At 45.7% G+C, this 27,242-nt stretch overlaps 1 protein-coding gene across 1 annotated transcript in view; it reads left to right on the top strand.

The window, feature by feature from the left end:
• The window catches only part of LOC119390924 (small G protein signaling modulator 1), a 140,827-nt gene that overhangs the window by 108,326 nt on the left and 5,259 nt on the right, over positions 1 to 27,242 (top strand). Inside the window, exons 15-20 of the mRNA XM_037658640.2 lie at positions 5,212 to 5,370; positions 12,852 to 12,991; positions 18,176 to 18,300; positions 19,939 to 20,021; positions 22,410 to 22,519; positions 23,665 to 23,761. Coding sequence (XP_037514568.1) covers positions 5,212 to 5,370; positions 12,852 to 12,991; positions 18,176 to 18,300; positions 19,939 to 20,021; positions 22,410 to 22,519; positions 23,665 to 23,761 — 714 coding nt within the window. The remainder of the gene's footprint in view (positions 1 to 5,211; positions 5,371 to 12,851; positions 12,992 to 18,175; positions 18,301 to 19,938; positions 20,022 to 22,409; positions 22,520 to 23,664; positions 23,762 to 27,242) is intronic.

The raw sequence follows: 27,242 nt of genomic DNA, 5'->3' as shown, positions 1-27,242 counted from the left end.
CCTCGACCTTCTGGGACCTTTCCCACTTTCTCACAACGGTAACAGATAGGTCGCCGTCGCTACGGATTATTCTACCCGTTTTGCCATTACGAGACCTCTCCCGAGCAGCTGCGCTACAGACGTCGCCGACTTTTTGATACAAGACGTCATCTTACATCACGGCGCTCCTCGTCAACTCATCACAGACCGAGGCCGCTACTTTTTATCCAAGGTAATCGAGGACCTACTTCGCTCTTGTGCAACCAAGCACAAGCTTACAACGGCCTATCATCCCCAAACGAACGGACTCACAGAACGTTTGAATCGCACGATCACTGACATGCTCGCCATGTATGTCTCGACTGATCATCGCGACTGGGACATTGCTCTACCCTTTGTCACTTTCGCTTACAACAGCTCGCGCCACGACACTGCTGGATATTCTCCCTTTTACCTTTTGTATGGAAGAGAACCGACCTTGCCGTTCGACACGCTCGTACCCATCCCTGACCACATCTCCACCGAATATGCTCGCCACGCTATCAGCACAGCCGAAAAGGCCCGTCAGATCGCCCATCGACGCCTTTCGGACTCGCAACTCAGCCAGAAACATAGATACGACAGTTGCCACCGGAACGTTCGCTTCAATCCGGGTGACCTCGTTCTCCTGTGGTCTCCGTCTCGGCATGTTGGCCTGGCCGAAAAACTTCTGCCCAAATACTCCGGCCCCTACCGTGTGCTACGCCAGGTGACTGAGGTTACCTATGACATCGCCCCTCTGGACCCTACGGCGCCCTCTACGTCTTCAAACGTCGTCCACGTCGCTCGCCTGAAGCCCTACCTTTCACCCACCACCTGCTAACAGGCGCCGAGTCGGCGCTTTCGCCGCCGGAGGTCGATGTAGCGGGGTTGCAGCTATGACTATGGTGAGGTGTGCGAAGAAGAGGCAGACGACGTGTCGGTGTGCTGGAAGTAACAACCGCCATCTTGACTGCTAAACCATCCTACACTGTAAATAAGTTATAAATATATTCGCAACAATATCACATATGAAGTACATAAAAAACATGTGCATAAAAACTATGAATATTCTAAAAGTATTGTCACGGACCACGTGGGGTAGTGACAAGAAGTGTCTGATGAATCTTTATAAAAGCCTTATACACACGCGCCTAGATTATGGGGCGATAATCAGTCTGCGACACCAAGCGCCTTGAAGATGCTTGACCCAGTGCACCATTTGGGCATTCGTCTTTCTACGGGTGCTTTTCGTACTAGCTCCGTATAAAGCCTTTACGTTGAATCAAGCGAGTGGTTGTTACACCTCCAGAGATCCCACCTATTTTTGTATATTTCCTCAAGGTGAACGCGAACAATGAACACCCCTCACATTCTACAATCAATGAGTTGTCCGCTTCTGAACTTTTCGACAACCGTCCTTCGATGAGACAGCCCTACTCACTTCGTGTGAGGGGCCTAGCTGAAGAAACAAATGCGCCACTTCACGAACACTGTCTAATGGATCCCGTTACCCATCTCCCGCCGTGGCAGTGGCAGCTTATAGATTGTGATGTTTCTTTCGTGGAAGTTACCAAGCACGTGCCAGTTGCACATATCCGTACACACTTCTTCGAATTAGAACGCGAGTACTTAATACCCTGAATTATTTCCCAATGCCTCAAAGTCTAACACCTCTGTGTCGTACGCAGTGGTTGGTCCATCCTTTTCACATGCCGGGGTTCTGCACCCGAATACGAGCATCTTCACAGCAGAGGCGTACACCATACTTGCGGCTGTCAAACACGTTAAACAATTAAAACTACAAAGTGCAGTGATATGCACCAATTCGCTAAGCGTGGTGAAAGCTCTGAAAAATCTTAAAAAGCGCAAGAACCCTGTCTTCGTCTCGATCTACACACTTTTATGCATGGTCTACACACTCAAACAGCACGTCGTAGTGTGCCGGGTGCAAGGGCACCGCGAAACTCAAGGAAACGTGTTGGCGGACCAGTTAGCTGCTTCCGCCCACAAAAACGCTGCCACCAATGCATCCATAGCTGTCCCGGACTTGATCTAAAATCATTCCTTAAAAGAAAGCTCAGAGCTCACTGGCAGCGGTCATAGGACAGGCAAACACAAAATAAACTTCATCTCATCAAGCCACATATCGCAAATTGCCCGCCAGTATTGAAGTCACACTGCACAAAAGTAACACTACCAGGTTATGAACATGATCACACAGCACACGCTCATACGTTTTGTCCGGTAGCGATCCACCTTTGTGTGAGAGATGTGGTGAAGCACTAACCATGCTTAATATTTTAATACAGTGTAAAGAATTAGACACACTTAAAAAACAACACTTTCCATTACCCTACCGACAACAAATACCATTTCACCCATCAATGTTCATTGGTAGGGAAGCGGTTTTTAAACATGAGTCACTATTCGCGTTTTTGGAAGTTCATAGCTTTCACATCATATACCCAGGCAGTCCGTAGCACGACCTCTGAAAAGAGGGTGTTGCTGCGGTAGCTTTATTAAAGAAAACGTCTGCCTCCCTGTCTTTGGCCTCAAAGGCCTTGAGGAAGCATTTGTGCTATTTTCCCATCTCTCACTTGTACATAACATGCTCACTTGAAATTCATTCCACACCCATAGATCAACCTCGTATCACTGCCATAATTTTATACTCTATACACACCTTTTATGCTTCCTTATAGCTCGTGATTTTAGGCCTCTATACAGCCATAATAACCCAGTCATCGAAATCAGTGGCCGTCGCTTACACCACACAAATAACATGGCGCTCTTTGGCCACCCTTGGCCCTTGCGCCACAAAACCCCACTAATCATCATCAGATCAGATTGCCATATCAGAAATGGCTGATCGCCGGCAAGCCCACAATCGAGAGAGCATCAATGATTGGAAAACGGCTTATACAAATACGCATGTGGCTGGTGACCATTGAGGGCCGCATTTGTGGACACCTGCATTTCTGTACACTCGTGGGTGCCGGTTTTTCTTGCGGTCGCAACACCAATGACACATGTGAGGCAATGCAAGCTTCGCTTGACATGTGCGAAGCAATGCTTCTGTGTACTATACAAACCTCATTATTATGCGGTTGGCTGGTAACAATGTTTAGGCACGCACCACACAATGTACAAATTAAGTGCCAATGCCAGTTTAAATCAATTCGCCCAGCTACAAGTTTTATTGAACCACTGCCAGTTCAGTGGCTACTTACCAGCCAGAAAAGAACTATGTGGTGAACAGCGCCGAGCGAGCATGCTCGAGGCTCGGTGTCCACGTTCGCATCGTGTAGTGTTTACTGTGCGGGCACCGAGTGCGGCCTGTGAACTCGAGTTACAGCCGGCGCCTCCCTGACCTTGGCCGATCGTCTCCGTTTACACGCCAAGCACGTGCGTTGTAAACACAGCGGCCGGGCCGAAGCTACGGCAGTCGCCCCGTTGCTGCTGCCTGGTTCGCCTCGCAACGCTTTTGCTTAAATATACGAGTTCTTATTGTAGACGTGCCTTTGTTTCTCTTTACTTGTGAATACGCAATATCATCATGCAACCAACACCCGGACGTCTACACAAACATTCTCGCAAGCTTTATTTGTGCGTAAGCAGCAAAACATTAGAGATGTTCACTTGCCGCCATGATCGCCTTGTCATGACAACAGCATCTTCCATTAAGGCCACGAGCCAATTTGTCCACGTGGAAGGTCCTACCCAGGACAGAGTATAAGGTGCCCGCAGTGGTGGAACCTTGTTCACTCGGTGCTTATTGCAGCAAATGGGGTTTCGAGGGTAGCATGGTCCTTGCGCGACACAGGCACTACAAGAAATAATCGAACCGTTCCACGGAAGAGTATTGAGCATTTATTGTGTATAACAATATTCCATTCATGCATAAAGCGTCATAAACGTGAATCAAGATAAAGTTTTGGGGTTTGTGCACACAGATATGCACTAAGTGTTAGCTCTTTTTATCTTTCTGTTTTTCAATAAACTTAGGTTGTGAGTTTGAGCCTGCTCCTTTCGCCTATCTTCTAGACATTATGAAACACACACATTTACAAGTATGAATCTCTAGTAGCTCGCTGAAGCTAATGCAATTTTGGGAGAATGGAAATTTGTGAGGTCACTCACACTTTGCACCACACGCTGTGAGTGCTGCCCATGCAATTTAAGCAAACCTGCAATGCATCTTCCGCAGTGCTGCAACACTGGCATTTGTTGAAAACGGTGGATGTGTGATGCGTGAATGTTTCATCAAATCCAGAGACAGGAAAAGCGTTTTCATAAAATCCAGAGCCTTGTGAACATGAAGGAGGCTGCATTTACCGTGCTTCTAAAAAACCTCCGCTGCTCTGCCATGTCCTTAATGACTGCAAATAGCTTGGCTAGCGTGTATGCAGCACTAGCAGTGAGCATTGTGCTGGCACATTTTCTCATTCTGTGTAGGGCGGCAGCATTTGCAATCTGCACAGTAGTACATGGTCACAGCAAGACAGCCACAGCTTACTTCAGACAAAGTCCCATAGACCGCTATAGCTATGCTAATGAAAGGAATATGGTTAATAGAGGATTTTCACTCCTCTGTTCTCTCTTAACATCTGCTTCACTCCAGATGTTCAAGTGAACACTTAGAACAGTGTCATCAGTAAGGAAGTTGTGATATGTACTGATGTCAAACGTGTATTTCGCTGACCTATCTCATTCTCATTACCAACCTGACTACGCCTACTGCAGGGCAAAGGCCTCGCTCATGTATTGCCAATAAACCCGGTCCTGTGCTTGCTGTGGCCACGTTATGCCCTTCTTAATCTCATCTGCCAACCTAACTTTCTGTCTCCCCCTCGCGTGTTTGCCTTCTCTTGGAATCCAGTCTGTCGCTCCTGACCAGCGGTCATCTTGCCTATGTGCTGCATGCCCTGCCCATGCCCATTTCTTCTTCTTGATTTCGACTAAGATGTGCTTAACACCTGCTTGTTCCCTGGCCCACTCTGCTCTCTTCTGGTCTCTTAGGGTTACACCTATCATATTGCTTTCCATTGCTCGCTGCGTCGTTTCTCAATTTAAGTTCAACCCTCCAGGTTTTTGCTCCGTTGGAACCTATGTAATGCACATTAAAGAGCACTTTATGAAAACAAGCTGTGATGACTTTGTTGAGAGGTGTTACGGATGGGTAGAGAGGCCTGAAGTGTCGTATTCCTGCAGGTCCTAAGGACACACACTTGAGTAACGAGGTGTTTGAAGATGGCAGCAGCGATGGTGGAGGCTCCATGGATGCTGCTGCCCATGATGAAGCGGTGTGTGAAGGGGAAGATATTGCGTGGGAGGTCGACAGCAGCCACAGTCCGGCCCACATAGGCACTGGTGAGTCAAAAAAGAAGCGAATCGCATTGCTGACGCTTTAAAATTTCCTTCCATAGCAACTTTGCAACTTGTTCCATATCAACAGAATGGTCGAGCACGGTTCTTCACTACGTGTGATACCTTGTGTTCCTTTTGTTAGTAGTGGCATGCTCAGTGTTGCAGTCAAGCAAGATGATGGTCTACCACGCTGCGCTTTCTTTTCATTTCTCATGCGCCTAAATTGGTGAGGAGCTGTCTCTGGATGCACAACCCAGCTTCCTGCTCCACAACCTATTATGTACTGATGGGCTAGTTGGTGAGCCGTGATATTTGCTTGATGTGTGCGTGAATTTGTCCTTTTGTGCGCTGCTTCATCAAATATCATGCTCCACAACCTCCATTTTGTTTTTCTTCAGTCATTTTCAGCCCTTCCACAGTGTCTTGTTGTTGCAGAGAGGTGCTGACGCCAGGCAACTGTCAAGTGGCAGGAGCAGCAAAGCGGCTTGTTGCACCCCCTTCTCTGGGTCATACTGTGATCTGGGAAGAATACCAGCTTGCATTCACATTTTGTGGCACAGAAGGAAATGGACTGAAATATGCACTCCAGAACGGCATTTATTGCTACTCGGCATTGTTGATGCATGCTGAATTCTTTTAGCTGGTGGTAGATGGGAAGATTTCTCGTAAAATATGACGAACAAAATATATAGTAGACGGCGAGAAGCTAAAAAGTCAAAGTATGCAGGGCGGGTTCATTTTTCAATGCTTGACAGTTTTGTTTTTTGTGCGCGTGTGATGCTCTTAGACTTAGGAAACAGGTTGACAATGGCGAATGCAGTGGCATAATAGTTTAATAACATCTTGTTGCTGGGTGATTTGGTGAATACTTGATATCTTCGTTTTAGCGCTAAAAAGACAAACACATGAGAGGCGACAGGACAAGCGCTTAATAATAGCATAATGGCTACTGTGTTTTGTCCATGAGAGAACTTGATGCCCCGCAGGGGGGTCTGCACAAGATGGCGTTTGGTGAGTGGCGTCACCAAGGACCCGAGCCAACGGGAGGGGAACCGGTTTTCAAACAAGAGTCACTATTCGCGTTTTTGAAAGAAGTTCATAACTTTCATGTCATATACCCAGGCATTCCGTAGCACGACCTCTAAAAAAAGTGGCGTCACCACGGACCCGAGGCACCGGGGGCGTTTCGACCCCCTCCCACGTCCAGGGCTGGGCAAAAATACTTTGAAATTGTATCGCGATACGATACAAGATACTCAGACAAAAAGTATTTGAGATACAGATACAAGATACTACCGCAATAATTGTATCCGATATGATACTTGCCACTTGTATCTTAGATACTTCGATAGGTTCGCAGATTTTTACGAGCTGGCAGCTGACCAATAATCCCCCAATTATCATCCGCCAGCTCGTAAAAAGATCACGTGCTACGTGACGCCAAAAGGCAGAAAAAGAGTTTCACAGTCCCCGCCATGGCTGCGATCGGCGCTGACTAACCCTCCTAAGTTTCAATTCACATATATACCCTATAAAGTGGACGGGGGGATGACCGCCGTCGTAGCTCAGTGGTAGAGCATCGGACGCGTTATTCGAAGGTCGCAGGTTCTTTCCCCGCCGGCGGCAAGTTATCTTTTAGTCCACTTTACTTTCTTCACACTTATATTCCAATTATTACAAGTAACATCCCCTATACTTTCTTTGGCATTACTGTCTGTTAGTTCTCATTAATATTGTGTGTAACAAAGAAAAACGAGCCCTTAAAAGTAATCTTTCCTGCATACCAAACCTGGTATTTGAGCGATTGATTGAATGGAAGAAAAAATTTTACCAGACAGAGGCGAAAAGTAGGCCTGACTAAGTACTGTCTGGCCTGCTTCAGTGCGCTGTACAAAAAGAAAGAAAGAGGAAAATAACAATTTATACGAAGCATTGGCACACTACTGTAGGTTGCGCATGGTTTCTAACACTGCGGTGACTGCGGATCGTGTGTCGGCATTAGTAGCATTTGTATTCAGTTTATTCTATTCGTGTATTGTTAGTGGGAAAAACGATTTTCCAAAGACGTCGCTGTTTGAGGAATATTCTTTCAGACTGTATTTGTGCTTACGGCGAGTAGGGCGTGAGTGTGAAAATGTGACGTACTTAGAGACATCTACCTTGTAGTGGCCATGTAACAACTGGTACAAGAACCTCAGGGGTGCCTCGTTTGCCCTAGAAGCTAGTTTATAAATGCCAGAAAAAGCCAGAAGGTTAGTGAGAGAACTTGTGTACATACCATATGGCTTTGCGTTGTACTGCCTCTAATTTACTAATACTACTTGGTGAATAAGGAAACCAAACTACATTGGCATATCCTAATACCGGTCTTGCAAACACGGTGTAAGCCAAGAGTTTTGCGGGCGCTGGTGCAATTCTAAATCGTCTTTTTAGGTAGAAAAGTTTACGCAGTGCGGCTGCAGTGACGTTAGCTATGTGTGTATCCCATCTCAGCTCAGATGTTAATGTAATGCTTATGCTGCACAATATTAGTCAGTGTTGAACCAAGAATGGTGTAAATGAATTGTGATGGATTCTGCTTAGGTGTTACCGTCATAGCTGCGGATTTTTTCACATTTATGGACATTTGCCACTTAGCGCACCAATCCGCTATCTTGGTTAGACATTCATTGAGGTTAATGTGGTCTGTGAAGCTGGTTACCTTCTTATAAGTAATGCAGTCGTATGCAAACAGTTTGATATTACAGTCAATGTTTGACGCGAGGTCGTTTATGAAAATTAAAAATAATAGTGGTCCCAAGACGGAACCTTGAGGGACCCCAGAAGTTACGGGGAGTATGTTTGATATCTGACATGGATACAGCATGAACTGTGAGCGATTTGTTAAAAAATTTCTATCCAAGAAAACAATAACCCCTCTCCTATCGCACTTTTCAGTTTTATTAGTAATTTGCTGTGACACGCAATTGAAAGCTTTAGATAAATCAAGTAACATCATATCTGTTTGGCCGCGATTATTTATAGTAAAAGCTAGATTATGATCTACCTCCGTTAGCCACGTAACAGTGGACAGGCCACTATGAAATCCGTGTTGATTAGGAGACAAAAATTTTATTTTCTCGAGAAAAAGAGACAGTAGGAGAAATGACGTCACAAGCGTGTTCCCGGAGCCGGTCATTAATACAGTGGCCAGTTTGTCCTATGTACCGCTTGCCGCGTGCAAGAGGTATCTGATAAATTGCATTTGATGTACACGTGACGAACGGGATTTTGTGCCTTTTTGAGCAACCTCGTTTTGCATTTGAAACATCCTTAGTGCACAAGTACGGCAGCTTTTTCGGGACAGAGTTCTCCCTAAACATTGAAGACCAGTTTTATTCAGTCCCTCATGAGGATTTGTTCGTAGTATTTCGGGAACTTATTGAAGAAAGCGGGGCAGTTTCGTTCCAGAATGGCTGTGGTGTTCCTGTTGACTCGTTCCTGCAGCTTTTAACCATGTACTTATCCTCCAATTTTATTGAATTTGACGTCTTGTTCGTGGAAAAGAACTGAATCAGTATAGGGTCAAGCGTGGCGCTGGTTTTATGCCAGACTTTTCTTTCAAAGTTTGACAGTGCCTTGTGCAGCTCGATCATTGATGATAGGGTGGTCAAGGTCTTTAGGTGTGTTGATGATTTTTTTATTTTGTTAAACCTAAAAGACCCTACTGACCTAGATGTTGTATCATGTGACATTTTAAACTAATTCAAATCATGCAGTAATGTTTTAAATTTCACCAAGGAACTGGCATCAGGGAACGAGATTAGGTTTTCAGATTCGAAGCTAATCTTTTCAAACACCGGGCATGTATGTTGGATGTATGCGCCACGCACTAAGAAACAGCTTCTGCCGTTTGAGTCATCACAAAGCTAGTCTTACTCACACTCAAAGCTTCATATCTGAAGAGACACTCATTGTGGCAAACAAACCACCATGGCTGCCCCCATGGTTTGACCCGGCACTACTTTGCGACTTCTCCCTAATGCAGCTAAACAAAAAAGACATCCCACCAAGACACATAATCCAGGAATTCCGTGCACTCCAGTATAAATATAGAGATTGCACCGGATACTACACAGACGGCTCGAAAACAGAAAATCATGTGGGTATTGGGATCATGACAGGGGAATGCTGTCAGTGTTAGACATTTTCACAACTGAAGTCTATGCCTTGTATCAAGCAGTTCAAAATATCACAGCTGGGGAGCCTAAGAAGGCAATAATATACACTGACTCGTTAAGTGCACTAAAAGCTCTACGTATGAAATCTGAATGTGAACCCTTAGTTGGCGACATTTTAAATATGATTGTTCGGAGTAGCGAGGCCGTTTCTGTTCATTTCTGCTGGGTACCAAGCCATGTTGGGATACCTAGCAACAAAAAAAGCAAATAAATATGTTGCTTTAGCAGCTGACGAAACATAAAAATGAACGTTCCCCTTAAATATAGCCAGTGAATAATTAGTAAAGCACTCTTAGCTAAATGGCAGCAGCAGTGGGACTCGTGTACAAACAATAAGCTCCATCTAGTGAAGCCCCCACTTGGAGAAAGAAAGACCTGCCGTCACCAGGAACTGTTTATAGAAGTGTTAAGCTGTTTATTGGACGGCACTCGGCGACAGTGCGCTATGGCGACAGTCAAGGCAAAAGCACGGGCTCCGAGCGCGAGCGGTGTTTAGAAGAGGACGACCCACTAGGAGCCGCTGGAGAGCGCAACCGTTGAACAGTACCATTAGCTTCGCCACAATTACCCCGGGTACGAAAAGGGAGCCGTCCGGCGACCTAACAGCTCGTCACTATGAGTGGGTCATAGTAGGCCTTGAGGCGCTCCACGTTGACTATGCCGCGCCCTCGACGGCGCATGTCCGAAGCTGGTTCGGTGGGTTCGATCAGGTAGTTGACCGGGGATGTGCTCTCGACGACCCGTAGGGGCCTTCGTATTTCGGCAGTAGTTTTGAAGAGAGGCCATTTGCAGTGGTAGGGACCGAGAGCCATACGAGCGCTCCGAGGAGGAACGTGGACTCAGAAGTGGTGGTGCCACCACGAAGGCTCTTCTGCCGCTCTTGTTGTTGCGTTGTAAAGGTCTTTGCAAGCTCGCGACACTCTTCAGCAAGCCTGGCTGTGTCAGAAATAGGCGCACAATCAGATGGATCCGGCTTGTAGGGTAGTATCGTGTCAGTGGTGTGTGACGGGTGCCTTCCGTATAACAGGAAGAAGGGTGAAAAACCAGTAGTGCTCTGAGGGGTGGTATTATAGGCGTAGGGGACGAAGGGCAGAATGGCATCCCAATTTGTGTGATCGGCGGCGACGTACATTGAGAGCATGTCGCCGAGCGTGCGGTTAAAGCGTTCGGTTAGGCCGTTCTTCTGCGGGTGGTAAGCAGTAGTTTTGCGGTGAACAGCATGGCACTCTTTGAGAATGGCTTCGACGACTTCCGACAAGAAGACACGGCCTCGATCGCTGAGAAGCTCCTGGGGTGAACCGTGACGCAGCATGAATCGGTGTAGCAGGAAGAAGGCAACATCGCGCGCTGTAGCCGCTGGGAGGGCAGCGGTTTCGGCGTATCGCGTTAGATGGTCAACGGCGACGATGGCCCAGCGGTTACCAGCTGACGTCATAGGAAGTGGTCCATACAAATCGATGCCCACGCGCCCAAACGGACGGTTAGGGCAAGGTAATGGTTGTAGACCGACTGGTGACACGTGCGTTGAAGGTTTTCGGCGTTGGCAATCGAGGCAGGAGCAGACGAACTTCTGCACGTAGCGGTGCATCCCTCACTCGAAGTATCGTTGTCGAATGCGGTGGTAAGTTTTGGATACCCCAGAGTGCGCGCATTGCGGATCAGCTAGAGTGCAAGGACTCGCATATTTCAAACGGAGACTTCGGGGTATCACAAGTAGCCACTGGCGCCCGTCGGCGGTGTAATTGCGTCGGTGCAGTAGGTCGTCACGAATGGCGAAATGGTGGGCTTGACGACGCAACGCGCGAGTGGTTGGTGTTGCCGTCGGATCAGTGAGCAAGTCTGTCAGCGAGGCGATCCATTTAACATTGCGCTGCTCGGTAGCGATGGTGTGAACGTCGATGGAAGAAACAGCAATGTGAGATACTGAGCAGGAGGCATTGTCGTCAGGCAAGGGGGAGCGTGAGAGGGCGTCGGCGTCAGCATGCTGGCGTCCGTTGCGGTATAGCACGCGGATGTCGTAGTCTTCCAGGCGAAGTGCCCAGCGGGCGAGACGGCCCGAGGGATCCTTCAATGACGACAGCCAGCATAGTGCACGATGATCAGTTACGACATCAAATGGGCGACCATACAAATAAGGTCGGAATTTTGTAAGGGCCCAGATGATCGCCAAGCACTCTTTTTCCGTGACAGTGTAATTGGTTTCGGCTCTATTAAGCGTACGACTTGCGTATGCTACGACATATTCGGGGAACCCTGGTTTGCACTGCGCAAGAACAGCGCCGAGGCCTACACCCCCGCGCTCGCGCTCAGAGTCCGTGCTTTTGCCTTGACTGTCGCCATTGCGCATTGTCGCTGAGTGCCGTCCAATAAACAGATTAAAAAATTGGTGGAGAGTGCTGTGCTCCCATTCGATGCTCTTGGAGCTTCGTTCCCCTACTCTGCCATCTACCATGCCTCAAGACGCGGCTCAGCAAACGCCGCCTTCCACACCGACCACATGTCCCGGTGTCCCACGCATCCGTGATGTACCTATCTTCACTGGCGCCGATGGCACCGACGTGGAGGACTGGCTCGCAATTTACGAGCGCCTGAGCGTACCCACCATCTCCACCAATTTGTTAAGCTGTTTATTGGACGGCACTCGGCGACAGTGCGCTATGGCGACAGTCAAGGCAAAAGCACGGGCTCCGAGCGAGAGCGGCGTTTAGAAGAGGACGACCCACTAGGAGCCGCTGGAGAGCGCAACCGTTAAACAGTACCAATTGCTTCGCCACAGAAGCTATATTATGGAGACTCTGAATTGGGCACAAACATCTGACACACAACTTTTTACTCACAAACGATGAGCAACCAACCTGTGAAAAATGTTAAGAACCCTTAACAGTTGTGCACATCCTAATCGCATGTCCCCATATTGCTAAGCAGCGACAAAAATATTTCGGCCAGCTATACAAACAACACACACCTATCCACCCTGCTCTACTTCTTGGAGATGATCCTCTTGTACCCTTGTCTGCTGTGCTGAACTTTTTAAGAGAATGTGACTTTTTAAATAAGCTATAAACCAGATTATTTCACCGTTCATTACCTATTACCTGGTGCCCGGCACAGCATAGCCTCAGCTGCTTTTGTGCCATAAAAACACGACTTAATAATAATAAGTGAACTTGATGAAGGAAATGTGGGCCCTCTGCTTAAATCATCCATCCGAACACCGGAATCGTTTATGATAGCCTCTTGTTTTGTTCACTTGCTCATGTGCAGGCCAACAGTCAGGGGTTGAAGAGGAGGGTGAAGGGGATGCTCGGCCTCCCGTCGATCCTCTGCAGTTGCTGCAGCCACCAGTTGTCGATGATGAGTCCAGCTGCGTGTCACCGGCTTCTTCCAGTGGAGGAGTCTATTCAGTAAGTGCAGGCTTGGTGCAATGGCTTGGGAAGTAAACTTTGTCTCTAGTTGTTTAGCAACGAAATAATAAAAATGGGATGATGTAGTTTTGTCCCGTGTAGGGTAGGAAACCGGGTGCTACCTGGTTAACCTCCCCCATTAATGAGCTGACTGATCATGAATGCATTCTTAATAAGTGTGAAGAGCATTATAAGAAATGAACACTTAAATGAAAGCACTAACATCTTTTGGAAACTGTGTGGGTGACCACTGAAGCATGTCATATTGTAAGATCAGAGACGTATGCACCTCTGAACACTGTTGCAGGGAAGTGATAAGTGTTGTAAGAGCTCCTGCTGCTGTCAGTTCCTGAAAAATTTCAGGAAGTTTAGCGATGTTGGATCCAAAGTTTTGACAGACTGGCAGGATGGGCCATGTTGCCTGCAACCATTAATAACGTGAAAAGGAAATTTTTTTCAGTCAAATTGAATGTCAGTGTTCAGAGATGTGCGGAATATGTAGTGTAGCATACAACATGTTTCACTACCTTGCAATTCATCAGGCTGCTGATCACAGTCTTTATTGACGCATGCACAAAAACACCCTGAATTGTTTTTTTTTTCACACGCAAGTGGAGATAGCTGACAGTGCTAAATGCAGTTGCTTGCCAATTGACACGCAGTATAATTATTTCTGTTGTGTTTCACGCACTAGTAACAACAGGATTTCATGTGTTCAAATAAAAAAAGTAAAAGCTACTGCAGTGTTGCCGTTGTGAGCACCCTCAAAACGGCACATGCATGTAAAGTTCCTACTACGTCTGAGAGTCACCAGAAGAACAACTAATTTATTTAGTGCTTCCACTGCAGCTAAATATGGGGTATTGCTATCCACAGTGATGTGATGGCTGCGCCAATTGCAACAAACTGCACGAAGAGGCGAAACCTGTTACATTCTGCTGCATTTTGGCAAAAATTTTGTAATTTGCACCAAGTGTGTGCCAAGACATTTTTGTGGTCTTTCGGAGAAAAAAAAGACTGCAGGCGCTGGAAATCCATGTTTAAGTTACCGCTGTAATTTCAAATGGTGATAGGAGCAGACAGGCTAGTGCTATGTAGTTGAAGTAGTTGCTAGGTGCAATTGCTGCCAGACAGTTCCAGCTAGCCCATACCGCCGAAATAAACTTTCGTACTGCTAGTAGACCATACGGCGAGATTACGTAATTAAATTTAGTACAGTAATTTCTAGCTGTTGTGGATCGAGTTAGAGTAAAAATGATGCTCATTGCAACCTGCCTTTTGTTATGCTTAACTGTGCATGCGCAGCCCCCTTGTAAAGACTGAAACGACTTGACAGGTGCACTACCGGTCTAGAGGTGCGCGCACTACTTGCTCACGTTTGCTTGCCGTAAGACCAGCCATGAGGAGGCGCCGCACCAGACCAGTAGCGACTGCATCTCTTTCATTGATAGCGGTGATCTGTCTGCAGCCTGTTTTAGAACGACACACAGGCCCTATGCTGCGCCAGGAAAAAAATTGCCTACACAAGAAAGTTTGCAGGAAAGCAGCGGATGCAGGTAGACGAGAGAATATTTTAAATGAATGCAGGTCACTACGGGTCATTTTTGGGGTAGCTTGTCGGGAAGCCTTTAAACAGACAGAATACATTGCTCTCTTCTTCTGTTGTGGCCCTCTCTTATCTTTTCACTTTTTTCGTTATCTCCCTCGAAACAGCTCGACACAGTGACAGATCTTTGCCGCTCTTTGATGGCAGACTTCTCTCCTGGTAGTCTAGCTCTGTCTTGTCATTGTAAGCATATATCGCTTATAACGTAAGTCGCCGGAGTCACAAATATCCGCACTATGAGTGGTACTGCACTATAACCAAAAAACTTTCTTCAAAGGCTGCACTTGCGCAAAACGTGTGGAGCATGTAGCCTCGCGTGTCCGATAATCGACACATGCAATTCGGGGCGCTTACAACTACTTAAATTTCCTAATGTTCAAAACTTGAGCGTCAAAGACCCGCATTGCCAACGAAATGAACACTGGGGAAAAAGCAAACAAAACAAAGTGCCATCGCGGAAATTCGCGGACTACGTTTGACGCCACCTCAAGGTATGCGCATTACACATAAACTATGTCGCATCGCAACCGAAATTTCGCGTGCTGAACGGTACCGATCGTTCGATTTCACGGGCGCGCACCCGATGTCCAAGACATTGCAGTCGAAATGGGAACAACCATTCGAGAGTTGCATGTGTCAACCATGCCCTCGTTTTCATTAACGATATGATTGCCTTCCCTTCAAGTGCAGCCATCGCAAGGAGTTTCGTTGATTCCGCACCAAACCGCAACTTTTATCGCCCTCGACCGCTTCCGAAAAGCAACCAGCGCTGATTAGGCCTAGCCTGCGGTTCATCATGTTGCTGTGGGAAGTTTGTCCAAGACAACATGAAGGTCGGACGTCGAAAAGATCGCACTCAAGCACTAACCCAAGAACAACGCGCGTGATACAGAGTTTGTGTTCGCAGCCGGGAGATCAACGGCGACAAAAGCCCGCCAAGCTCGTTTAAGTCCGCGCACTGGCAGAAAAGGCGAAAGCTCGCGTCATGAAGCCGTAAAACTTTTCAATTTGCGGACGAGGTAGCAGGCGCGGTATCTGCGGTATCTGTAGCAAGCGTGATAACGATGACGCTTTTCTCGTCGGAAACTTAAAGCGCACTTGATGAGGACGCGATCGCACGTTCCACGTGAAGCACGCGGCCGGCATGCGGCCGGAGCCTTGGCGGCGCTTGTACAAAAGCTTCTCCGTCGCCTAGTAGACGTCTAAATGCGGATATTTATTAACGGGAGGGTACTTCACTATGAACATCAGGGGTCGCCTGTGAGTGTGAGTAGAGCGGAAAGCTTGGTATGTTCATTCATGAGTAGACTCATCTCAAAGGTGTGAGTGTGAGTATGAGTGAGTGACGAGGGATGTGAGCAGACATGAGTATGAAGGTAACATACGAGTGTACTAGGTGTGAGTATGAATGTGAGTGAGCACCCATGGGAGTAAGCTAGACATGAGTGAATGTGAGTACAAATGGCTGTGAGTAGGTGTTAGTATAAACGTGAGCACCGGTGTGAGTAGGCTTGAGCGTGTACTTACCAGTGTGTGTGGGCGTGAGTATGAACTGAAGGTGAGTGGGTACCTATGGGTATGAGCAGGTAACATGACCGAGTGTCTAAGTGCGAGTACACTTGAGTATGAACGTGAGTACTTATGAGCGTAAGTGGGCGTGAGTGTGAATGTGAGTGAGTACCAACTGGCGTGAGTATGAACGTGAGTGAGTGCCTAGGAGTGTGAGATGGAATGAGTGTGAACGTGAGTGAGTACGACTAGATGTGAGTAAGAGCGTGAGTAAGCTCTATGAGTGTGTAGGTGTGAGTGTGAACGTGATTGAGTAGGTATGAGAGTCAGTGCACATGAGCGTGAACGTGAGTGAGTACCACTGAGTGTGAGAGGCGTTACTGAACGTGAGTAAACACTTATGAGTGTGAGTCGGCGTGAGTATGAACACGAGTGCGTACCAATGGGCGTGAGGTGTGCAGATGTACGCGAGTGAGTGCCTATGAGTGTGAGTAGGTGTTAGTATAAACTTGAGTGAACATCAGTGGGTGTGAGTGGGCATGAGTATGAATGCGAGTGAGCGCCTATGAGTGTGAGCAGGTGTAAGTATGACCATGAGTGACTACCAATTGCTTTAACTTGGCGTGAGCATGAACGTGAGTGAGTACGTATGAGTGTGAGTGGCGTGATTATGAAGGCGAGTGAGTGTGAGTAGCTGTGAGTATAAACGTGAGCGACTACCCATGGGTTAGAGTGGGCGTGCGTATGAACGTGAATGAGTGCCTATGAGTGTGAGTACGCGTGAGTATGAACGTGAGTGAGTGCCTGTGAGTGTGAGTACACATGAGTATGAACGTGAGCAAGTGCCTATGAGGATGAGTACCCGTGAGTATGAAAGTGAGTGAGCGCCTATGAGTGTGATTGTGCCTATGACCGTATTCAGCTTTGGCACCCATGACGTAATCCTCTGCTCTGGCATTAGTGCTAACCCGTTCTAGAGGACACCTATGGCTTTGGAAGTCATGGCCATGCGAGGAGCATTCCTGTAGGGCATGCCTCTTTTGTTCTTCAATTATAGAATTACAGCACATGAAATTCAGAACGGTGAATGATTTAGCTTGTTTGTGGATCAGTTTTGAGACAGCAAAATAAAAACAGAGTGCACTGTTTTGATTGCACTGTTTTGATTGAACTGTCTAGTAAGGCTTGGTTGGTAGAAAATCTTCTTACCACATGAAGGGGCACACATTAGTGTAGGACACTGTATAATGAACAAAAGTGGTCCTTTTTAATATGCACCTAAATCTAAGCACAGGTGAGGCTTTGCATTTCACCCCCGTCGAGATGCGACTACTTGCAGGGATCATACTCAAAACCTCAAGCTTGGCCAGTGCAATAATAATAATAATAATAATAATAATAATAATAATAATAATAATAATAATAATAATAATAATAATAATAATAATAATAGTAATAATAATAATAATAATAATAAATACCGGTGTCATTCTATGCACTGTGGATTGCGATCAAGCCAGATCAAAATCACATTTATCAACAGTGATTGGCTCCAGTCTGCAGCTTGTGTAAGGGAGCGAATTGCGATCGTAAAATTTGATTTGAATCAACCCCGATCGCGATCAGGAGGGACCATGTGACACTTGTATTACACACACAAAAAAGTGTGTGTGCAATCTTGTTAAGCAAAGCTAGGCAGAAGTGCCACTACGGCTATTGAGCTACTCTGGCGCATCCCTTTTAGTCTATTGGCACCTTTAAACTACCATCCTGATTCAGAATCAACATGCCCGCTAGCATGCCATGACAATTTACTGCTTGCTGTGCTTATATTGCACTCCCGTTTGTGCCTCCCGAGTTATACATATCTCGTTTAGCCATGTCTTTCAGCCCCGGCAGATAAGTAGAACATTATGGTAATTTACCTGCCAACATTCGTCGATTCTTTGTTTGCCCGCCACAAAGCTGCACTGTTTTTCTGCCACGCTTCTTGGTAATTATTAACTCGGCTTGCCATACAGTCCTGCGAACATCAAGTAATTGTGGGTTTTGCCAAATGGTGCTTGCAGAGTGATCTGCTGGACCTGTTCTCACTCAACCTGCACCGCATCGACAAGGATGTGCAGCGCTGTGACCGCAACTATGCCTACTTTACCACAGCCAACCTGGAGAAGCTGCGAAATGTTATGTGCACGTAAGTTCAGCTTCCTTCCGTTTTGGTAAAGAAACACATGCATGATTCTTCAACATTACGTGTCTCACTTAGACACATAGACGGGGACACTTAGACGTGGCACCCTTTGAATCACATTATTTTGAGTACTCTCAAGGTCTTGAAGCATTACAATGAGAGAAAGCAATTGAAGCCACAAGCCAACCACTTGAAGTCACACTGACACCAAAAGCCATATGTCCTCCAAGTGGCTTTACTTTGACACTTTGTGTATAACATTGAAACCCACGTATGATCAGAAATGTTCTGAGATGCAATGCAACGCATTATTAATACATGCGAATCTTAGTTGACTAAAATTTCTTAAATGGAATTACTGCGTAAATGGGACAACAGTCCCCGATAGCTTAGTGTTGTATTTTGGTAAAAGAAAAAAACCTGTGTGTTGTATCACCCGCCGGGTACACCGTCTGGTGCAGACGAATGCTCATAGCGCCATAGCGCTAGCAAGAGATGTCAGTCCAGGCCAGGAACGGGAAGGGGACTCAGTTTTATTCAGAGAGATTGTGTTTAGCATAGGTGTACAGATAATGGTCGTTGGGAGGTGCACTGTGACATACGAGAGCCCAAAACTGATACAGAGTCAACATAGATTCGGAGATGAAATGTGTGACACCACATCATTTCCCCCTAGGAGACAAAGTCATAAAAGAATTACACCATTTCCCGCTAAAGGGGACCGTGAGGCGATGCGAAGCCGGAGCACTTGCACGATCGCGTTCCGTTGGCGTTCTTTGGGCATGCTACCGACCTCGCGTCGTGGAACGTGAAGAGGAACGCTACGCGCATCTTGTCTTCCCTCTAGCCTGGCCGTTAATTCTCACAGGGCGAGCGGGGAACGCGGTCGGCCGGCGTGCGAGAGGGGGGCAGCGTAGAAGAGAAGAGAGAGGGGGAGGACGCGCATGCGCTGGGGCTCATCGCGGCGTTGCGCAGGAGAGAATTTCGGCATGTCTAGCCCGCGTTCCAGAGGGAGAGGGGAGAGGGGGAAAGTGGAGAGGGGGAGAGGAGAGGGGAAGTGGAGAGGGAGAGGGTATGCGCATGCGCAGTAAGGGTGGTCACGCCGCACACCACCACTACCGGATTGAACTCCGCCATGAGATACTTCTCATCTAAAAGATAACGCAAGCAAATTATACAGAACTAACATTACAGTTGGCACCACAGTTGGCACAGGCATGCGCAGCAAACTAGGCACAGAGCGAGCGCTTACGACCCTAATCACAACCTGTGAATGTATTTCGTTGCCCTATCTCTTGAATAAACAGTCGAAAGTTTGCGCTACCCTGGACACCTTCCCTCGTTATTTCAATGCGCAAAAACAGCCGTACTCTTGTGGCTTGTAATTGAGTAGTAGAGGACTCCAGATTAGTTTTGGGCCACCTGGGGTTTTTCAGCATGTGCCTAAATCTAAGTGCACGGGTGTTTTTGCATGTTGCCTCTCTTGAAAAGTGGACACTGTGGCTGGGCATGGAACCTTAGCCCCTAAGCTACCAAGGCAGATTACTCTCGTTCATGCATGCACGAGTGGAGGGTTATTAGAAGAGGGAGAAAGTTTTTTTTGTGGGATCACTATGTTCATGGTGGCATGTTTTATTGCAGCTACGTCTGGGAACACCTGGATGTAGGCTATGTGCAAGGAATGTGTGACCTCGTTGCTCCCCTGCTGGTGATCTTTGACGATGGTACGTTGACTGGGAGAACTATCAATCTAATTATGATGAACGGCCTGCATGGTTGACATTTACGGAGATGACATCATCACTTGGTTCACTTCACTTATGAGAGCTGAACCTGGACTTTGCGATGTGTAGTGGCCAGATATTCAGGACAATATTTACTAACCATGTTTCTTTAACATGCTACAGTGGATTCGATTCTTGAGCGTGTTGGTGCAACAGAGTGGAAAGAAAACAGCGCCGTTTGAGCTGTTTTCTCTCTACTATTTCTTTAACACGCACTTGTAGTTACATCAGTGTCTTGATATTCCGCTTCCATCAGAATGTGATAGTCAGAGCCAGGATTTGAGCTTACTGTAGTGCACTAGCAAGACTCTATAGCCATCATTACACGGCACCGTATGCTGCTTACAGTCTAGCTGCTAAGCCAAGTGTATTGATGGTGTCACAGTACCTGCCTGCCTTAGCAGGGCCAACCTCTCTGACACTACATGAGACGGGCAATTTTTTGTAGCCATTGTTAAGTACCAATGTCAATAATGGCATTAAAACTGATAGCTGGGCAAGTTGGTATGAATTAATGCTTAAAACGTTTTGTAGCGCACACAAAAGACGGGGACACAGAAAGAAGGTACAAACAAGCGCTCGTTTGTACCTTCTTTGTGTGTCCCCGTCTTCTGTGCACGCTACAAAAAGTTTTAAACATGAATATTGGCATACCAATGCAAATGTGGAGATTGTCCCATGCGAATATGCAACCATGCCTTACAAAATCTATTAAAACGTGTGCTTATCTATGCCCAAAATCCACAAACACTTCTGAATTGTGTGCAATTTGTTTGAATGATGATTTCCGATTGTAGAAAATTGTTCTGTCCATGAAGAGTCATCGTTGCCATTATAATATTGGCATTCACAAGCTCTTGTAAGTACCGGTGAGGTGCCATATTTGAGAACATTATCGCTCTGTGTGCCTGCAGTGCTTGCAATTACTATGAGGATGGCTGACCCTGATGGCTGTAAAGCAGGAAGAATTTAATGTTGGCTGAGTGGTCAGGATATCTGTCTGTTGAGAACAGGCTCTGTTTTCAGCCCTAGTGTCATGTTGCAGAAATGATGCAAAATGCACAAGTAACGTGGGCTATGCATCGATGAATTCCAGATGACCAGAGATAGCACGAAATATATAGCCGTAAGAAAGCATCAGACAATGGTGCCATGTGGTTGTCGCTGTGAAGAATACAGCGTTGAAACCGATGAAGACTCAGCTCTTTTACTGGGCAAACCCGTTGCTGCCAAAACAATACACTCGCTGTACAATGATAGCGATCGTCGATCGTCAAGAATCTGCCCCTTGGGTTTTGAAATGTGACTGCTTTTATATGTGCATCATTGTGCACTCCAGCATTATTGCTGGTGCTTGCACAATTTCTAGAATTTACAGGACTTTTCGTGTTGCGCAGGTAATAGATTAGAATCATCTGCAACATTCGAGAATGCTCCCGTATATTCAGGCATGGCTTGCACTGAATCGTAACACATGTAACAGTTTTAGTCGGGGAAATCCGGTAACAATTAAAAAGAAAAACTAGTGCGCATTACAATTAATCATTGCACTTAGCTAAACTTGCTGCAGTCTTAGAAAACCTGTTTTCGATTATGATAAGTGCACATTTATGAGAGAAACCGACTGTTGTATGCTTCCACTGCATCCAGACATGAGGTGGGATGCCTCTTTCAGAAGGGAGAAGTTGTGCGCGGAGAGAAAAGAGGAGCTCCGGTTCTTTCTGTGTCCGTACATTTCTTCAAGGCACTTTACTTGTTCCAATGCATTTTCGAGACTTTGAGAAAAGGGGTTCACAGCCTGTTTAACAACAGTTTGTGCCTGTATCTTCACATGTGCAAGAAAGTTCATAAGTGCCACAAATTTGTCACACGTTTTGAGTATCATTATTTGCACCAGTGTTTTTGCTTGTGATACACTCTCCTGGCATGCACAACTGGGCACACTGCATCAATGCAATGATGTGAACTTTAGCAAGCAGGACATGCCGTTGTGGTTTATGAGAAATGTCTTGTTTTGCTGTGCCATTGCAGGGATGTGAGAATACGTCATCAAATGGTATGTTAGTTATAGGTGGGATTCGCCCATCACCTTTGAAATCTGTCTATTTTGTTGCCGCTACATTCACTTTCCTAGCCTGTAAAATCATTACAGTGTACAGTAATTATGATCCTAATTGTTACTACTTATGAAGGAAGGGTAGAGCACATGGCATACTTATAAGGCCAGTGATAGTTGCACGGCTCATTCAGAAATCTTGAAGCCGTTGCTGTGTGGTGGTACTGTACCCATTTTAGTTACAAAAGATATGTGTGTGTGCGTTTGTGCAGAAATGCTGACTTACAGCTGCTTCTGTGAGCTGATGAAGCGAATGGCAGCCAACTTTCCCCATGGGGGTGCTATGGATCACCACTTTGCCAACATGCGGTCACTTATTCAGGCAAGTTGGCAGCTCATCTGTTGCTCTGGTTTCATTTTTGTGCGAAGCATTGAGAAGCAATGGCACTGACCGGGAGACTGCAAATTGTGTGAACCATGAAGGCGTCAAGGTTTTCACACAGTGCGAGAAATATGTGTTCATTGTTGCAGCAGAGACAGCTGGCGTAGTGTCACTGCAGTACATTGTGCACGGCATGTAACAACTCAGATTTTGGAGTATAACGATTTTGGGGTATGTAGGCTTGTGCGAATAGTAAATTTAAGGTTCGAAGCGAATTCCAAGCGAATAGTGATTTGGCCGAATAATTTCGAATCGCATTCACACAATATTTTTTTAAAAATTGAAACGAGGCATGTGCAAATGTCATTATTTTTGGTTCAAAGGAAGTGAAAGCAACTTTGAATAGTAGCAGGATTTCACATTCGGTAGAATGCGAGTGATAACCTGTAAAATACGTTACATTTTAAAATTTACTATACTTAGAGCATGTAAGCCGGTTTAACATGCTCCTAAACTTAAAAAAAATGATCAATCGATGTGAGGGTAATATGTTCATTTAACCTTGAAGTGGGGCTTCGTGGCAGTGTATATCTTTCTTGAATATGTGTATTCATGGAGTAACACTACTCCACTGCAGTGAAACCGCCTTTACAGGGTGGTTAATTTTAAATACTTCGAAATTTCTCATAATTTAAATTCGAATCGAAGCGAATTCAAATAAGGTAATATTTGTTCGAATATTTGAAGTGCTCGAATATTCGCATAAGGCTACTGTTATGTGCAGCTACGCAAAATAACCACATTACATATGTTGTTACAAATCTGGCCACTACAGGTTGACTCTGGTGTAAGTGTTTTTAAATTTTTTTAAATTTTCGCTATGCCTATGCAACACGAACTGAAGGTGCCAGAAATGAAACTATGTACATTACATAGGCCAAAGCTGACACATTTTATTCCGTGAGCAGTGTACATCAAAAGAGCCCAACTTCTAAATCTTATCATGCAGGCGTTGCAGGCTCCTGTTTGCAATTTGTGGGAGCAGGCTAGTTGGTATTCCATACTTATATGTGCTAAGCGCCACAGTTTTAAAGTGAACAGTTTCAGTGGCTGTCTAACATTTCACTCAGACCTTTGTCATACAGATTCTAGACGCAGAGATGTTCGAACTGATGCACCAGAATGGAGACTACACGCACTTCTACTTCTGCTATCGATGGTTTCTCCTGGACTTCAAGAGAGGTGAACATGCTTTATGTGTGTTGCCTGGTGTGCATTTGAATGGCATGTGATGCTGTTGTCGGGTCATTGTTTTTATTTTCGTTAATTTGGTACTATGCCACATTCTCGCCTGTTCTACATCTTTGTTCATGGCTTCGTTTCTGTTGACATGCAAGTTTTGTGGTATAGAATGTCTGGTCTTTGGTACGAACATGTACCATGTACACTCCTGAACTCAGCCTGGTGGATAAATTACCATCTTTATGTTGTGCAACATTCCTGTTGCACAACATATGACATCTATATTTTATCCAATGTTATTTTGAATGCAAATTCCTTTTAGGGCACACAAACAGGGAACTGTGCTTCATGATGAGATTAACATTACTGTCATCAACATGTCACACAGAACTATTTATAAAAATAAGTTTCACCCAAAAGGTGAAGTATTGATACTGATAGTAGACACCTACCCACAAAGTGAAGCTGGCATTTTTATTGGGCCTATCTATAGCAGTAAATATTTACTGACTAATGAACAAGTCACAGGCTGAGATTTCTCTCGATGACCACGAGCAGTAGCCGTCACAGTGCTGGCACGATGGACAGCACAGACAGTAGAGGACAAATGCATGGCATACCCCTTCACCTTAACGCATCCCCAAAACTGAGATAACACGACTTCCACTATCAAGCACACGTAAAGACAATGTACGCAAAGTGACCTGCCGTCTTGGCTCGCTCACTCTTTAAACCCACCGTATCACCTGCAAACTATGTGGCATGTTGTCGGCTGCCTTTACACTTGACCACTAGGCTGCACGGAGCAAGTACATTATAGCCAGGCTCACAGAGAAATAATTGAGGCATGGAAAGATGCGAAAGGCAGCATGACTCAGTTTCTGTGGAGATGGGCAAACGAGAAAGGAAAATATGGGAAGAGTAAAGTTAAAATCGTGAGGGGAGGTCGCCTTTTAAGATGATTTACTACACTAATGCAAAGAACAAGGATAAAGAGAGGACTAGCTGAAAGCATATTGCTGTCTGCTTCTTTTTGTCCTTGTTCATTGTGCTGGTGTTCGGGGTTGCCAGGTTTGGCTACTTTGCACCAATCTGACTACCTTTTATAGGCTGGGGGCGATAGAAAAAGTGGCTTGGCTACTTGGCTGCTTTCTTGTTCCTCCAATTTAAACAAAATAATCTATATCTGCTGACGTGGCAGCCACTGGTGTTAGAGTATGCGATGTCAAAACATGACAGCCAAGGCGTGTTTAATGCTCCCAAAATTTAATTTGATGCATGCTAAGGACTGTGCAGTGCTCACAAAAAGGACAAAGGACAGAAGAAATGCACACGACCTCCGTCCTTTGTCGTGTGCACTTCCGTTCTTTGTCCTCTTTGTGAGAGCTGGACAGTCCTTAGCACGAATCGATACCAACTAGCTCAGTTTTCCATTCTAAGTCAGTTTAACTTGATGCTTGTATTACACGAGAGAAGAGGCTGTTGCATACGTGACTGGCTCTCGGGAAAAACTGATGCATGGGGCCTCACTTTGCTGACTGACCATCTATTGCATAACGTGGCTTTATACCGTGATTGGAAGTGAACAGGACAATTGAAAGCATTGCGCATAGGATGCATAGGATAGATTGGCTATAAGGGATACTCGTTTTGTTAGAGTATCCTTTAGAGCCGAGCTATCCGTTTCAAAAGAATTTGTGGCAGAAACCACACACTCAAATTTTAAGTACAGGATAAGTGGTCCACTCGACTGCGACTCAAGCAACGTCATATACCTTTTGGAATGTGGGATATGTAACATGCAATACGTAGGCCAGACAGACACGCCTTTTCGAATTAGGTTCAACAACCATCGGTCACATATACGTTCGCTGCCCGGCCTCCCGCTTTCTACACATGTCGCATTGAAAGGTCACAACTTTGACGGTATCAGGGTTACACTCGTGGAAGACAATTCTCGAACAACCAGAGAACAGGACCAACGTGAATCTTACTTTATCTACAAATTCAACACGATAAAAAATGAAATAAATGAACACCCAAGTACCCTCTCCGCATTACAATAATTAAAATGCGCAAACGCCATTATGTAATCAGTCCCCGGCCCCTTGCCGCCCATTGCGAGAATAATAATGTTTTGAATGATACCGCTCCTTGGTGCAGCTATAAGCTTATGCGTCTCACTAACCAGGATTTATCTGCCACTTCAATCACAGCGGGCATGCACAGATAAGTGGTCACGGACGTCGTACAGTGCAGTGTACATTGTATAGCACTGTACTTAAACTGTCATTGCACTAACAAGCTTTTAATCCATCTTTTTCCTTTACACCGTTCTCTTCTTCTACATCTTTTTTTCTCTCAAAAAGAGCCAATGCGCTTAATGAATACTGACGACGCAGCAACACTACCAGCCTCTTCAGATCTTGCACCCACACCGACACATAAAAGCTGGCGCTAAAAGCCCTCAGTTTCCAGCCCACGAATTCCTTTAACACGGTAAACATCGAAGAAGGACGTCAAAAATGCCACCCATGGCCTTGCACCAGAAGGCGCAGTACTAGACGCAAGGGGTCATTACATTGTCCAATTAGGGGAAGGTGGGGGCACGGAGACTGTATTGTTGTCAAAATACGGCATCGCGTCCTAGTCTGACACAATGTTTGCGTTAAGCAAAATCCTTCTTACTGATCATCTTGACATCTTTTTTTCTCTATCTTTTTTCCCCTTTTTTTCTTCCTTGTTACGTTCCTGTTTCCCTTCCTTTCCGTGCTGTCCCCTGTACTCTTAACATGATATAAGAGGACACACACACGCTGTAAATATTGTTATGTTATGTCTTAAAGAAGACAGGGCTCCCGTCGAAACGTCGTTGTTTTTATGAAGGCGCATCTACATCTACATTTATACTTATCTCTCTCTCTCTCTCTCTCTCTCTCTCTCTCTCTCTCTCTCTATATATATATATATATATATATATATATATATATATATATATATATATATATATATATACACACACGCACAGCCGACAGGGTGAGCGACACTAGCCCCCCTCCTCGCGAACAAGTTGCTTTGCCACTGGTTGTCCCAGATTGTCTAATCCGATAGCACACACAATGCGAAAATTCTTGTACAATCTCCAATGTAACTGAGCACGGGCGAATATTGTGAAATGTACTGCGACACGTGTAATAGTTATTATGTGAGATGTCCCGTTGCAACTATCCACGACTGCACTTCCCCATATTGTTTTGCTTTGAATGTCATTTATTTTCGGGGCAGGAGTTTTCTGAATAAGGAGTTCCCGACTTCCTGACTCACAGGTTTGGCATTGCCTGGTGCTTCACAGTTAATACCCGACTTGACACTACTTTATGCAAATTTCAACTTCTATAGTGCGTTCCGAAAGGCATATGCATGGCGCAGTATATCAATGCTGGAAGGCAGTACTGTCGGGAGTTTAGCTTTCTTCCTTCTG

The sequence above is a fragment of the Rhipicephalus sanguineus genome, chromosome 4, assembly GCF_013339695.2.
Source record: "Rhipicephalus sanguineus isolate Rsan-2018 chromosome 4, BIME_Rsan_1.4, whole genome shotgun sequence".
NCBI classification, from domain to species: domain Eukaryota; kingdom Metazoa; phylum Arthropoda; class Arachnida; order Ixodida; family Ixodidae; genus Rhipicephalus; species Rhipicephalus sanguineus.
This window is presented reverse-complemented; position numbering and strand designations above follow the sequence as displayed.